Below are 14,256 nucleotides of genomic sequence, written 5' to 3'. Positions count from 1 at the left end.
GTGAATAAATGAATGAACAAAAAATGAATACATTTAAAAAAATAATTTATTTATTTTATTTACACTGGTGTTGTGTCTGACTGTGTGTCTGAATGTATGTCTGAATGTATGTCTGTGAGACAGTGTCGGATCCTCTGGAACTGGAGTTACAGACAGTTGTGGGTGCTGGGAACTGAACTCGAGACCTCTGGAAGAGCAACCAGTGCTCTTACCTGCTGAGCTACCATGTGGGTGCTGGATGTTCTTGAGCTCTCTCCAGCCCCTACAGTACATCATTTATATCTTTTAGAATATTACTCTAGCTGCTTACTTTTACAGGTTGTGCCAACAATTTTAGAAAAATTCAAAGAGAAGAAGCCTCAAGTGGTGCAAGCCCTGCAGGAAGCAATTGATGCAATCTTCCTCACTGTAAGTTGACAGCATGGTTTTGTCTTAATAAATGTTGTCATTATAATAATTTGACTATAGTTGAAAAAAACTCATTAGCGTTTTCTTGTAAAGACCACACTACAGAACATCAGCGAGGATGTTTTAGCTGTAATGGATAATAAAAATCCAACTATCAAGCAGCAGACATCACTTTTTATCGCAAGAAGCTTCCGTCACTGCACTGCCTCTACGTTGCCGAAGAGTCTCCTAAAGCCCTTTTGTGCTGCTCTACTTAAGGTAATTGGGAGATAGTTTGTATATTTTCCCACTAATTATATATATAATTACTTTATAACTAATACTATAGATTGTGATCTTTTAGGGAGCAGACATTCTGAACCCAAGTTATTGTAACTGTCATGTTCTACTTTTGAAAGACAGCAAGTTAGCCAAGATTAAACATCAAATTGGGGTGTTTGAGGGTCTTTGGGAGTAGGGCATTGTTGTTTGTATGTTTCGAGACAGGGTTTCTCTGTATAGACTGGGCGGTCCTGAAACTCCCTCTGTAGACCAGGCAGGCCTCAAACTGATAGAAATCCTCCTACTTCTGCCTCACAAGTACTTGGATTAAAGGTGTGTGCCGCCACTACACACAGCAGAGAATAGGGCATTTTAGATAGAAGGTAAAAAAGAAAAAAAAGCATTATGGTTTGGCAGGATGACTCAGAGGGCGAAAACTTGTCACACAAGCAACCTGAGTTGTCTCCAGATCCCCTTTAAAGGTGAAGGGAGGGAACATGCATATATACATATAGAGCATTTACAGGGGCTGGAGAAATAACTCAGTGGTTAAGAGCTGCTCTTGTAAAGGATCCAGGTATTGTTCCTGGCACCTCCGTGGTGGTTCACAGCCATCTATGACTCTAGTGCTAGCGGCTCCACTTCCCTCTTCTGACCTCTGTGAGCACCAGGCATGCACATGGTACACATGCATATATGGAGGCAAAATACTCATACACAGAAAATGAATTACATAAAAGTGACAATAACTTGGTGAATAAATTATTAGCTGAAATTATTAATTAGGTGAATTAACTAAAGATTTTTTCAACCTAGAAAGAATTGTGAAAGATTGTTAATTGACAAAAGAAAAGCAGCAGTTAACTTCAAGAAATTGGAAAAGGACCGGGTGTGGTGGTGCACGCCTTTAATCCCAGCACACGGGAGGCAGAGGCAGGCAGATCTCTGTGAGTTCAAGGCCAGCCTGGTCTACAAAGCCAAGACAGACTTGTCTTGGGGGGGGGGGAAAAAAGAAAGAAAGAAAGAAATTGGAAAAGGAAAATGTTTATCCACAACAATTGTTGAGAATAAAATTAGTAGTAACTAAAAATCTTTGTACTAAATATCATTTACTTCTGTATAGCATATCAATGATTCTGCTCCTGAAGTCAGAGATGCTGCATTTGAAGCACTAGGTACTGCTTTGAAGGTGGTTGGTGAGAAAGCAGTAAACCCGTTCTTAGCTGATGTTGACAAACTCAAACTTGATAAGGTAGGTTAATAATTGTCTTATCTCTGTGCATTGCAGTTTGCAAACCTATCCCACTCTGTTGAACTTATTGTCTAGTGATAGATTCTGAAGAAGGGGCAGACATTGTCTTTAGTTGTATACTCACTGATGAGCACACCATGCTCTAATGGATAGTGCCATATGGTCACACAGATGCCTAAGGGCTAAATTCGGTGTGTCACTGAACATATAGAAAGGGTATGAGTAATAGGGGTGAAAGAGTTATGAGTAGATAACTGCACTCTATGTATAGATAAGTGTATACATATGAATTATCAAAAAATAAAAGATTAAAAAATAAAACCTCAGAGTACTTACATGATTTTGATGAATTTTTTGTTCTGATTTTTTTTTAATTGACAGTTTCTTTTTTATCGTGTGTTTTTGTTTGTTTGTTTTTGTTTGTTTGTTTGTTTTTTTGTTTGGTTGGTTTGGTTTGGTTTGGTTTTTTGGTTTTGTTTTGTTTTAATGTGCATTGGTGTGCATTGGTGTTTTGCCTGCAGGTATGTCTGAGTGAGGTTGTCAGATCTCCTGGAACTGAAGTTACAGACAGTATGAACTGCCACGTGTGGGTGCTGGGAATTGAATCCCGGTTCCCCCCCCCCCTTTTTTTTTTTTTTTATTCTTCTTTTTCAAGACAGGGTTTCTCTGAGTAGCCCTGGTTATCCTAGAACTTAATGTAGGCCAGGTTGGCCTTGAACTCAGAAATCTGACTTCCTCTGCCTCCCTAATTCTAGGGTTAAAAGCATGTGCTATTGGGCTGGAGAGATGGCTCAGTGGTTAAGAGCCCTGTCTGCTCTTCCAAAGGTCCTGTGTTCAATTCCCAGCAACCAGATGGTGGCTCATAACCACCTATATTGAGATCTGGTGCCCTCTTCCAGCATGCAAGCTCACATGCAGGCAGAACACTGTATAAATAATAATAAATAAATCTTTTTTAAAAAAAGAAAGAAAGAAAAGCCTGTGCTATCATGCCTGGTGCTTACTGCCAGTTTCTGTAGGGAGAAAAAAAATATGTGTAAACGTATGCATTTGAAATCAGTTTTGGGTTGTGCTTTCTGGGCACTTTTTTTCTTTTAACCAATTTTTTTCTATGTTAGGACAACAAAACACCCACTGGTAATCAGTATTATTTATTTCATTCTCTAATTATAGTCAGAACAAGTTTAAAAATAACTTGTTTGTTGACATTTTAATCTTAAGTTATAGTGATATGATACAATAGTAGAAAGAAATACTTCTCAAGTTATAACCTGACCAAAGCTGAGTAACCAATCTATGGAAGATGTAATCTAGAAATGTACTTTCTTAAATATAAATGTCTTTTATCAAAATCATGGCTATTATAGGTATTTTTATAATTTTAATTTGTGAAGAAATAAAACACAAGTTATATGTACTGCTAAGAAAATCACAAATTAGAATTACACACACAAAAATAACATTTTCAGAATTCTTGTAATGACTTCTAAGTAATAATGTAATCGTTGGGTTTTAAAGTTGATTTAACATAATGATGTTCATATTGCTTTCTCTAGATCAAAGAATGTTCGGAAAAAGTAGAGCTGGTTCATGGTAAGAAAACTGGACTTGCAGCTGAAAAGAAGGAATCCAAGCCTGTACCTGGAAGGGCTGCTACATCGGGGGCAGCAGGGGACAAAGACACAAAGGATGTTTCAGTACCCAAACCGGGGCCATTAAAAAAAGCACCTACTACTAAGGTTAATGGATTTTTGTGACAAGGTTTTACTTAGTAGTAATCCATGCTGGTCTGAAGCTTGTTTTGTAGCCAAAGCATACTTCGAAGTCATTCATGCTTCCCGAGTGCTGGCATCATAGATGTGTGCTACCACACTTTGCTTAATGTATGCCTTAAAAATTAGAATTTAGTAAGAGCCTGAACTTCATATTCATGGTTGTTCTCTGCCTCCCCAATGTTGGGATTAAAGGCGTGCACCACCACAACCCAAGTCCGGGTTTTTTTTGTTTTTTTAAGACCTTATGTACGTGAGATGGTGACTATTTATGCAGGCTTCAGAACCATTGGAGCTGGAGTTTCAGGCAGTTATCTATCTGATATGGGTGCTTAGAACTGAGCTCCTATCCTCTCCAAGGACCAAATGCTTTTAATCACTGAGCCATCTCCAGCCAGGCCTCAGTTCATTATTTTTATTGCTTTTTTTAAAAAAAGATTTATTTCTCGGGAGGCAGGCGGATCGCTGTGAGCTCAAGGCCAGCCTGGTCTACAAAGTGACTCCAGGACAGCCAAGGCTAACACAGAGAGACCTCGTCTCAAAACAAACAAACAGGTTTATTTATGTATTTTATATATGAATGCTCTATCTGCATGTTTACCTGCATACCAAAAGAAGGCATCAAATGCCATTATATGTTGTTGTGAGGCACCATATGATTGCTAGGAATCGAAGGCAGGTCTTCTAAGAGAGCAGTCAGCATTCTTAATTGCTGAGCTGTCGCTCCATCCCGAAGGTTTTTGGGTTTTGTTTTTTTGTTGTTGTTGTTGTTGTTGTTTTTTAAATCTGGGTTTTTCTGTGTAGCCTTGGCTGTTGTGGAACTTGCTCTCAGTACTAGGATTAAAGGAGTTTTACCACCACAGCCAGCTTCTTCCCCCCCCCCCCCTTTTGGTATGTTTTATTAACTCATTTTGAATTAGAGGTTTTTAATATGCAACCTGCAGATTAGCCAAGTATTCTGTGGATGGTCTTTAGGTCTCCTGTGTTTGACATTGTGGTAAATTCTATGGACGATAAAAGTATGTTTATTTTATGGACATCTCATTTTAATAATATTTCAAGACTCAAAATATGTAAAAACAATCCTCCAGGCATGGTAGTACACGCCTTTAATCCCAGCAAGCGGGACAGAGTTTGGGGCCAGCCTGGACTGTAAAACCAGTCCAAGACAGCCAGAAAAACCCTGTCTTAAAAAACAAACCAAAAAAGGTTACAACAACAGAAACTATTTATGTTAAATTTTAAGTGGTTTATGCTTTAAAATTTTTCTTTTAGTCTGGTGGACCACCTAAAAAAGGCAAAACAACTGCCCCAGGAGGTTCAGCAAGTGCTGGAACAAAGAATAAGAAAGGATTGGAGACCAAAGAAATAGTGGAGCCAGAACTCTCAGTGAGTATCACACATGATAAAGGTAAGGCCTTGGAGGGGATTGGAGGTCTTCTGCTGAGCGCTGTAACTCAGTTCTCAGTACATTGATACCTTTTAGCTACTTATAGATTCTTCCTTGAACAGAATTCCTTTTATGGCGTAAGATTTAAATACTGTAGTGTATCTGGAGGAGTGTTTAGTTTTGCCTGGGTTTCTATTATATTGGTTCCTTAAGCAGTTTCTAATTATGATGTTTCTATATCTTACAGATGGAAGTATGTGAAGAAAAAGCTTCAGCTGTTCTTCCCTCAACCTGTATTCAGCTTCTAGACAGTAGCAACTGGAAGGAAAGGCTAGCCTGTATGGAAGAATTCCAAAAGGTACATGTACAAGGATGATATAGAGTGTAAAATTAGTTTACGTGACAGCAGAGAAAGTGCCAAATTACACATTTGTCTTAATTAGTGAGTTGTTTGTTTTTTTGTTTGTTTATTTATTTATTATGTATACAGTGCTCTACCTGCTTGTAGACTGCTTCTAGAGGTCCTGAGTTCAATTCCCAGCAACCACATGGTGGCTCACAATCATCTATAATGTTACCTAATGCCCTCTTCTGGTGTGCAGGTGTACATGCAGGCAGACCACTGTATATATAATAAATAAATCTTTTTTCAAAAAAAGATGAGGTTGGACTTTTGTAGCTCTTTAGTGGTTATTTTTCAGCACTCTCCTGACTTCTCTTAAGCTTGAACGTTAGTAACTTTTCAAAAAAAGGCTTAAATGAATTTTTAAGTTATTTGTTAATAAATATAATCTAGCAGAGCGTGCCTCTTAAAATAGACAACCTTTGTCTATTTCTATACTTCATTTGTCATCATGAATTATTAATGGAAAACACATTATATATTGATATGAGAAACTGTCCGAGCTTTTGAAATTGTATTAGCCAGAGTTCTTTAGAGGAACAGAAATGATAGACACAGGGAGTTTATTGAAGTAGTTTACCAGTGTGGTCCAGGTAGTTCAACAATGGAAAGTCCAAGAATTTAGTACTTAGTTGTTCAGTTCACGAAGCTGGATCTTCAATATATGCTAGAATTCCAAAGAAGTAGGCTCTATTGCAAGTGAAGGGATGAACTTGGCAATAAGAGTGAGGGAAAGCAGGCCAAGAACAAAAGCTTCTTTCTTCTATGTCTTCCATATAGGCAGTCAGCAGATGTGGCTTACATTGACGGTGGATCGTCCCACCTCAAAAGATGTGGATTAAAGGAGATCCTCCTACTTCAAATGACTTAATTAAGAAAAGCCCCTTATACTGCTTAGTTGAGATCCTGTCTCAAAAAAACTATCCCTCTCCCCCAAATTTTTCAAGCCAGATACAGCCTTTTGTTTTGGAGTTGTTTATTGTTGGTGTTGGATTTCTGTTTTTCTTTGTTTTTTGAGACAGGGTTTCTCTGTAGGATTGGCTGTCCTGGACTCACTTTGTAGACCAGGCTGGCCTGGAACTCTCCAAGATCCACCTCCCTTGGTCTCCCTAGTGCTGTGATTAAAGGTGTACAGCACCAATTCTTGCACTGCTGTCGGAGGTGGGGAGCAAAGATGGAACTTGAGTCCAGCCTGGTCTACATTGTATGTTCAAGGACAACCAGGGGCATGTAGAGAAACTCTATATCCCCCCTCCCCCCAAAAAAAGAAGAAGTAGAAAGTGAAATTTCAGCATTCAGGGAGGCAGAGGCAGGCCAGTCTGTTCCAGGACGGCCAAGACTATACAGAGAAATCCTGTCTCCAATAAACCAAAAAAAAAAAAGAAAAAGAAAAGAAAAGACATCTTCACAGATGTACATGGTTGATTGGGTTTTAGTTAATTCCAGATGTTGGCAGTAAAGAAAAGCCATTGCAGGAACAATGCATTATAGCTCATTTTAGCATATACTGTGATTATGAGTCCATGAGAGAGATGCAGAAAAGGAGATGTGAAATTTGAGACAGCAACCTTTTAGCCCTTCAACTTCCACTCCTGTAGATTAAACTTGAATTCGTGCATCCTTAAATATTAATATTAGATGTCTGCCTTACTTTACCATTTTTATAAAAATGCTATTTTTATAAAAATCAAATAAGACAAAGTATGAATAAGGAGTTAATAGTACACACTGGGCAAATGGGAAAAAGTTGTGAACTCATAAAAGGTGAATTAAAAAAAAATTAATGGTAACATAATAACCATATTCCAAGTGCCGGACTTAAGAACTGAATCACAATGGAGGCTAAGCTCTTGCTGTAACCTTTCCAGCTCTAGTTTTCTTCCATCTTGAAAAATAACTACAGACTTTACCTTAGGATCTACCCTTTAACTTTCTTGTCTTATTTTATTTATAGGCTGTTGAACTAATGGAGCGAAACGAAATGCCATGCCAGGCATTAGTGAGGATGCTAGCCAAAAAGCCTGGATGGAAAGAAACTAATTTTCAGGTATTTTAAAGTTGTAAATATAATGTTTTTTATTTAAATAATTTTTATGATAGCAATTTGTGAGGCAACTTATGTAATTAGAAGTTTAATACTATTATTGCTCTAAAAAATAAGTGTAGAGAGATGCTTAGGAAAATGATACAGGGCTTGAGAGATGGATCAGAGGTTAAGAGCACTGTTTGTTCGTCCAAATGTCCTGAGTTCAGTTCCCAGCAACCACATGGTGCCTCACAACCATTTATAACGAGATCTAGTGTCCTCTTCTGGCATGCAGGCAGAATATTATATAAATAATAAATCTTTAAAAAAAAAAAAGGAAAATAATACAAGCTAGGCATTGTGGTGCACCCCTTAATACTAGCACTTGGAGGTAGAGGCTGGCGGATCTCTGTGAGTTGGAGCCTGATCTACATAATGAGTTCCAGGACAGCCAGAGCTACATAGTGATAACCTGTCTTTAAAAAAAAAAAAAAGGAAAGAAAAAGGAAAATGATACAGGGACTAGTGCTATGGTTCAGTGGGTAAAAGAACTTGTGTTGCAAGCCTGAATTTGGTTCTTGGAACCTACAATAGAAAAAGAGAACTGATTTTCAAAAGTTTGTCTTCCAAGCTCCACACATGCACTATGCCGTGCATACACCTGCACTTACATATACATACACACACAGCAATAAGAATAAAAGTTTTAAGTTATGCAGAATTTATCATTAGGTGTACATAAAATAAACCTTGTGCTAAATAATCTTAGAATGTATTTGTTTTATTTTTGGCAAATGTTAGTTCTCTTTTTGCTACTCTACTCCCTCCTTTCTTCCTATATCCCATAGTTCCCTCCTTTTCTTTTATCACCTTAGTAAATCTGTACAGAAGATGAATATTCTGAAAGATTTTGGTGCTTCATTCCTCAGCTCCTACTACTTTTGTTGCCTGTCACATTTAAAACATCTTTTCATACAGCCTCTTGATAGGTAAAAGAACACCTGATTTTAACCATTATTCTTCGATGTTAGATCCATAGCAAGGAATTTTACCTATTGTGCGCATGTGTGTTCACATTCACGGTACACATACATATGATGTTAGAGCCCAATGTTAGGTGTCATTTCTTAGGAGCTACACTTCGTTTTTTGAGATTGAGTCTTACCTTGAGACCTAAGGCTCACTGAATAAGCTAGGCTATCTAGCCAGCAAACCCCAGCCATCCCATGCCTTTGCCTCCCCATTACTGACATCATAGCATTCACTACTATGGCTATTTACCTGGATACTAGGAATCGAACTCAGGTTCTTATTTTGTGAGTTAGCATTTTACCCCTAAGACATTTCTCCAAACCCTATTTATTTTTTGAGATAGGCTCTTATCCTGTGCCTCAGGCTGGCTTTTGAAAAAACAACTTGAGACTATAAAATTCAGTTTTAAATTAAACAATTACTATAGTTCTACAATACTAGATTTTTAGAGCAGTACTTTGCAACCTCTGGGTCAAGACCCCTTTGCAGGAGTAAAAATGATCCTTTCACAGGGTTACACATAAGATATCCTGCATATCAGACATTTACATTAGGATTCATAACAGTAGCAAAATTACAGTTATGAAGTAGCAACAAAAATAATGTTGTGGTTGGGGATCACCACAATGTGAAGAACTGTATTAAGGATCATAGCATTAGGAAAGTTGAAACCACTGATTTATAGTGTTTCATTGTTCTGAAGAGAATTCTATTTTTTTTTCTTTTCTTAATATTTTATGTCTATGTGTGCTTTGTCTGCATGTACACCTGCGTGCCAGAAGAGAGCATCAGATCCCAGTGTAGATGATGGTTGTGAGCCACCATGTGGTTGCTGGGAATTAAACTCTGGAATAGCAGGCAGTGCTTTTAACCGCTAAGCCATCTTTCCTGCCGAGAATTTATTCTTTAAGCACTCTCAATCCAGTTCAATTCTCTGTTGTATATTATTATATTTTCTGTCTCCATGGAGTCATCTCTTCTGGGTACTTCATATCAGTGGAATTATTCCTTTTGTGTTGAATTTAACTTTATATGAGTTTTTGAGGTTCACCTATGCATATTATTGCTATATAACATTCTATTGTATAAATAAACTATATTTTATTTTCCTGCTCATTAGTAGACATTTAAGTTATTTGAACTTTGGTGATTGTGGCTGTTGTGAACATTCATGTACAAATAGTTAGGTCTACATCCTTCCCTTCAAGACAAGTATTTCTCTTTGTGGCCTAGAACTCACTCTGTAGACCAGGCTGGCCTCAAACTCAAAGATCTGCCTGCCTCTGACTCCCAAGTGCTAGGATTAAAGACATGAGCCACCACTGCCTAGCTGTCAATACAATTTCTCCTTATTTATTTATTTATTTATTTATTTATTTATTTGCTTTACATCCTGATTGTAGCCTCCTGTCCTCCCAGTCTTCTCCTCCCCCCCCCCACACCTCTCCCCATTGAGGCACCTCAGAGAAAGTGAAATTCTCCCATGGGTACCAGCCTGCCCTGGCACATTAAGTCAATGTAGGACTAGGTGCATCCTCTCCTACTGAGGCCAGACAAAGCAGCCCAGTTAGGGGAACTGGATCCAAAAGGAGGCATCAGAATCAGAGAGTGCCTCCCTCCAGTTGTTGGGGGATCCACATGAATATCCATATCTGCAACATAAGTGCAAGGGGCCTAGGACCAGTCCATATGCATGCTCTTCAGTTGGTAGCTCAGTCTCTGTGAGATAGGGTTTCTCTGTACCCCTGGCTGTCTGGAAACGTACTCTGTAGACCAGGCTGGCCTCAAACTCAGAGATCCTCCTACTTCTGCCTCCCGAGTGCTAAGATTAAAGGTATGCACCACCACATCCAGCCTAGTCCTTGGACATCTTGTAGGCAGGACAAATTTTTGTGGGTGAGTTGGTATCCTTATCTCTTAATCAGAAGGGAAAATAAAATAGGCATTGGAGGTGGATAGAGGGAGGGAGCTGAGTAGGAGAGGGGATGGGAAGGAGAAGAGGCATGGGGATTAGGATTATGGAGATAGGGGGTGAGAGGTGAGGGACATTTCTGAGACTTGTCAGAGACCTGGATTAGGGGAGGCTTTAGGAAGTGTATGGGGTCACTGTAGCACTCGTAGCAGAGGGGAATATGGAGCCTGTAACAAGGCATGACTTCAGTGGAAGGATAAGGACACCAACACCTTTTTTGTTGTTGTTGTTGTTTTTTGAGACAAGAGTTTCTCTGTATATCCCTGGCTGTCTTGGACTTGCCTTGTAGACCAGGCTGGCCTCGAACTCACATCAATCTGCCTGCCTCTGCCTGTGTGCTGGGATTACAGGCTTGCGCCTCCCAGCCTGGCTCCAACACATATTTTTTAATTTGGTTGGTACGTGCATAGCAATAAATTAGCTGGGGTTATAAAATAATTTTCTCTTTAACTTTTTGGGAATTCACAAGCTGTTTCCAAAGTGATTATAACACTTTATATTTACAATATATAGTCATTTCAATTTCTCTATATCCTTTCCAATATTTAAATTTTTTGTTTTGGCTCAGTGGGGGCTTTCTTTTGTTCATTTTTAAAAAATATTTCTTTATTATATATACAGTGTTCTGCCTGCATGTATACCTGCAGGCCAGAAGAGGGCATCAGATCAAATACAGATGGTTATGAGGCACCATGTGGTTGCTGGGATTTGAACTCAGGATTTCTGGAAGAGCAGACAGTGCTCTTAAACTCTGAGCCATCTCTCCAGCCCCTCTTTTGTTCATTTCTTGTTTGTTTTTTAAAGGACGTGTGTCCTGTGTCCCAGGCTGACATCATACTTGGAATGTGCTCAAGGATGCCCTTGAGCTTTTAGTCCTCTCTACCTCTCAAGGGCTGGAATTACAGGCAGTAAATCACCACACTCAGTTCTTTACATGCTTAGAAAGCCCATGGCTTTTACACATGCTAACGAAGCACTCTATCAACTGAGCTCCATCCTCAGCCTTTTGCCAATAATTGTTTCATTTTCTTATTGTAATCATCCCAAAGAGTATGAAGGATAGTTTTATTGTCATTTTTATTTCCAGCCTGTAAAAGCATCTGTTCAGTTAACTTAGTGGTCAGCTAAGACTACACAGATTTCCTTAAATGCCTATAACAAGTGTGTGTGTCTGTGTGGTTGTTTTTGTTTTTTGAGACAGTTTCTCTGTGTAGCTCTGATGTCCTGGAACTCCTTTTGTAGAATAGGCTGGCGTTGAACTCACAGAAATCCTCCTGCCTCTGCCTCCTGAGTGCTGGAATTAAAGGCATGTACTACCAGCCCAGTATTTAGTTAGGTTTTTAAAGTTCCCAGAGTACTAGCTATTGTGGTTTATACCTGTAGGTCTTAATACTCAAGAAGCTGAGACAGGAAGATTACTGTGTGCCTTAGTTAGAGTTGTATTTCTGTGAGAAGACACCATGACCAAAGCAATTCTTAAAAAAGAAAACATTTGCTTGGGGCTGGCTTATAGTTTGAGTGGTTTAGTCACTGTCATCATGGTGGGAAGCATTATGGCATACAGGCAGACATGGTGCTGGAAGAGAGTTCTGCATTATGACCTGCAGGCTGCAGAAGTAGACTGTGTGCCATACTAGGCGTAGCTTGAGCATATGTGACCTCAACTCCCACCTCCACAGTGACACACTCCTCCAGCAAGGCCATATCTCCTAATAGTGCCACCGCCTATGGCCAAGCATTCAAAAACATGGCATGAACTCTAGAGGTCAGACAGATTTATAGGATGAGATTTTGTCTTAAAACGTTAATTATCCTTGCAGATTCTTTGTTACTTAAGTTTGTAGATGTTGTAGGCTTTAAGAATGCAGCTATAATATAATAGTAATGCTGACCCATGCAGTCAGTATGCTCTAATTGTATGTATTAAGGAATACGTGAATTGAGATGAATGCCAAAAAATCATAAACATAAAAATCAGAGCCAGGCATGGTGGCACACACCTGTAATCCCAGCACTCGGGAGGCAAAGGCGGGTGAATCTCTATGTGTTCAAAGCCAGCCTGGTCTACAATGCAAACCAGGGCTATACAGGTAAACCCTGTTTCTAAAAACCAATAAAGGAAAAAAAAAAAAGACCATAAAAATCAAAAGTTTTGCATGCAAACTTGATGGTTCAGCAGGTAAAGATACTTATGACCAAGTCTGACATCTGTTAAGCTTGTTCTTTGGAACTACATTATAGGAGAGAGCCAGCTCCCTCACATTATCACCTGACCTCCACACTCGCCCTTTTTTATGAGTGCCCACTTATACACAAAATGAAAAATGTTTTAAAATTTTTTAGCTTATACATTTTCTTATTTTGAAACATTTAGTGGCATGTATTCATTGTCAGTTAACTATTTTAATAGCTAAAAGGATAACAATTATTTTAGTTGTTTAATTTTTTTATTTTCATTTGGTTATGCTTACAGATATTACCTCTTCAGGTTCTGTGTAAGTAACTGTCATTGGATCCTCGTATAATGTTTTGCTGTTTGTCCTTGCTCAGGTAATGCAGATGAAACTTCACATAGTTGCTTTGATTGCCCAGAAGGGAAATTTTTCTAAAACTTCTGCCCAGATTGTATTGGATGGCCTTGTAGACAAGATCGGAGATGTGAAATGTGGGACCAATGCAAAAGAAGCTATGACAGCAATAGCTGAAGCATGTATGTTGCCATGGACAGCTGAACAGGTTAGTTCCACAGAACTCTCTTTTTCTATGTTGTCCCAGTTTTCCCCCCAAATTTTAACTTAAGCCTACCAATTACAGTTAATTCTTGTGTAAAGTTTTTTATGCTGTGGAGTTTTTTTGTGTTGTCTTTGAGGCAGGTCTCATTGACACTGGCTGCAATTTAATGCAGAAGATGACGTTAATTTTCTCTTCAGACACTGTAATTTGTCCAGGCATGGTAGTGCACACCTTTAATTCTAGCACTTGGGAGGCAGAGGCAGGCAGATCTCTGTGAGTTCGATGCCAGCCTGGTCTAAAAAGAGATCAGGACAGCCAGGGCTCTGTGTAACACCATGTCTTGGCGGGGGCGGGGGGGGACACTGAAATTCAAAATGATCAGTAAATAAGAAATTTCAAGCTATCACTTCAGTTTTTTTTTTTAGGGTAAATTAAATCTTTTGTTCCTAGATTCTTATAGTTAACACCTGTAAACTTATTTTTAATACATGTATGCTTTAAAGTCATAATTTATTTCTATAAGAAATAGGAAAAAAAATGGAGATCTGGTGCTACATTTTCTGTTGTTTCAGGTGATGTCCATGGCTTTCTCCCAAAAGAATCCCAAGAATCAGTCAGAAACTCTAAATTGGCTATCAAATGCAATAAAAGAATTTGGTTTTTCTGGGTAAGTCATTAAAAACAAAAAAAAAACCAACCCTGGAATATAATGACATATTTTGCCAACTCTCTAGTGTTTCTTTTCACTGTCTCTGCTTGCTTCTGAAGAACTGGGCTTGGGTTGTCTAACTTACGTAAAAGAAAAACATTTCTTCTGAAATGTCTATATTGACTTGTATTCTACATTTTTATATCCAGCAAAAGAAGGGTTTTTGTTGTTGTTGTTGTTTATACACACGAACATTTAAAAATTATTTAGCGTCTCCACTTACCCCAACATCCCCATACACACATGCATACACACGCAATTAATGTGGTGTGTGTGTCAGTATGTCTGTCTTGTAAGT

General features: G+C 38.7%; 1 protein-coding gene across 5 annotated transcripts in view; it reads left to right on the top strand.

Annotated features, from left to right (window-relative positions):
* Positions 1-14,256, top strand: part of CKAP5 (cytoskeleton associated protein 5) — a 95,494-nt gene that overhangs the window by 41,835 nt on the left and 39,403 nt on the right. For all 5 annotated transcript variants that reach the window (XM_084776675.1, XM_084776679.1, XM_084776678.1 and 2 more), the window contains exons 10-18: positions 319-408; positions 502-666; positions 1,793-1,921; positions 3,478-3,660; positions 4,969-5,082; positions 5,331-5,441; positions 7,441-7,533; positions 13,067-13,252; positions 13,822-13,916. In XM_084776675.1, the coding sequence (XP_084632801.1) occupies positions 319-408; positions 502-666; positions 1,793-1,921; positions 3,478-3,660; positions 4,969-5,082; positions 5,331-5,441; positions 7,441-7,533; positions 13,067-13,252; positions 13,822-13,916 (1,166 nt within the window). The remainder of the gene's footprint in view (positions 1-318; positions 409-501; positions 667-1,792; positions 1,922-3,477; positions 3,661-4,968; positions 5,083-5,330; positions 5,442-7,440; positions 7,534-13,066; positions 13,253-13,821; positions 13,917-14,256) is intronic.

The sequence above is a fragment of the Acomys minous genome, assembly GCF_964271855.1.
Source record: "Acomys minous genome assembly, chromosome: 3".
Classification (NCBI taxonomy): domain Eukaryota; kingdom Metazoa; phylum Chordata; class Mammalia; order Rodentia; family Muridae; genus Acomys; species Acomys minous.
The sequence above is the reverse complement of the archived record's forward strand: the minus strand, read 5'-3'. Positions and strand labels throughout refer to the sequence as shown.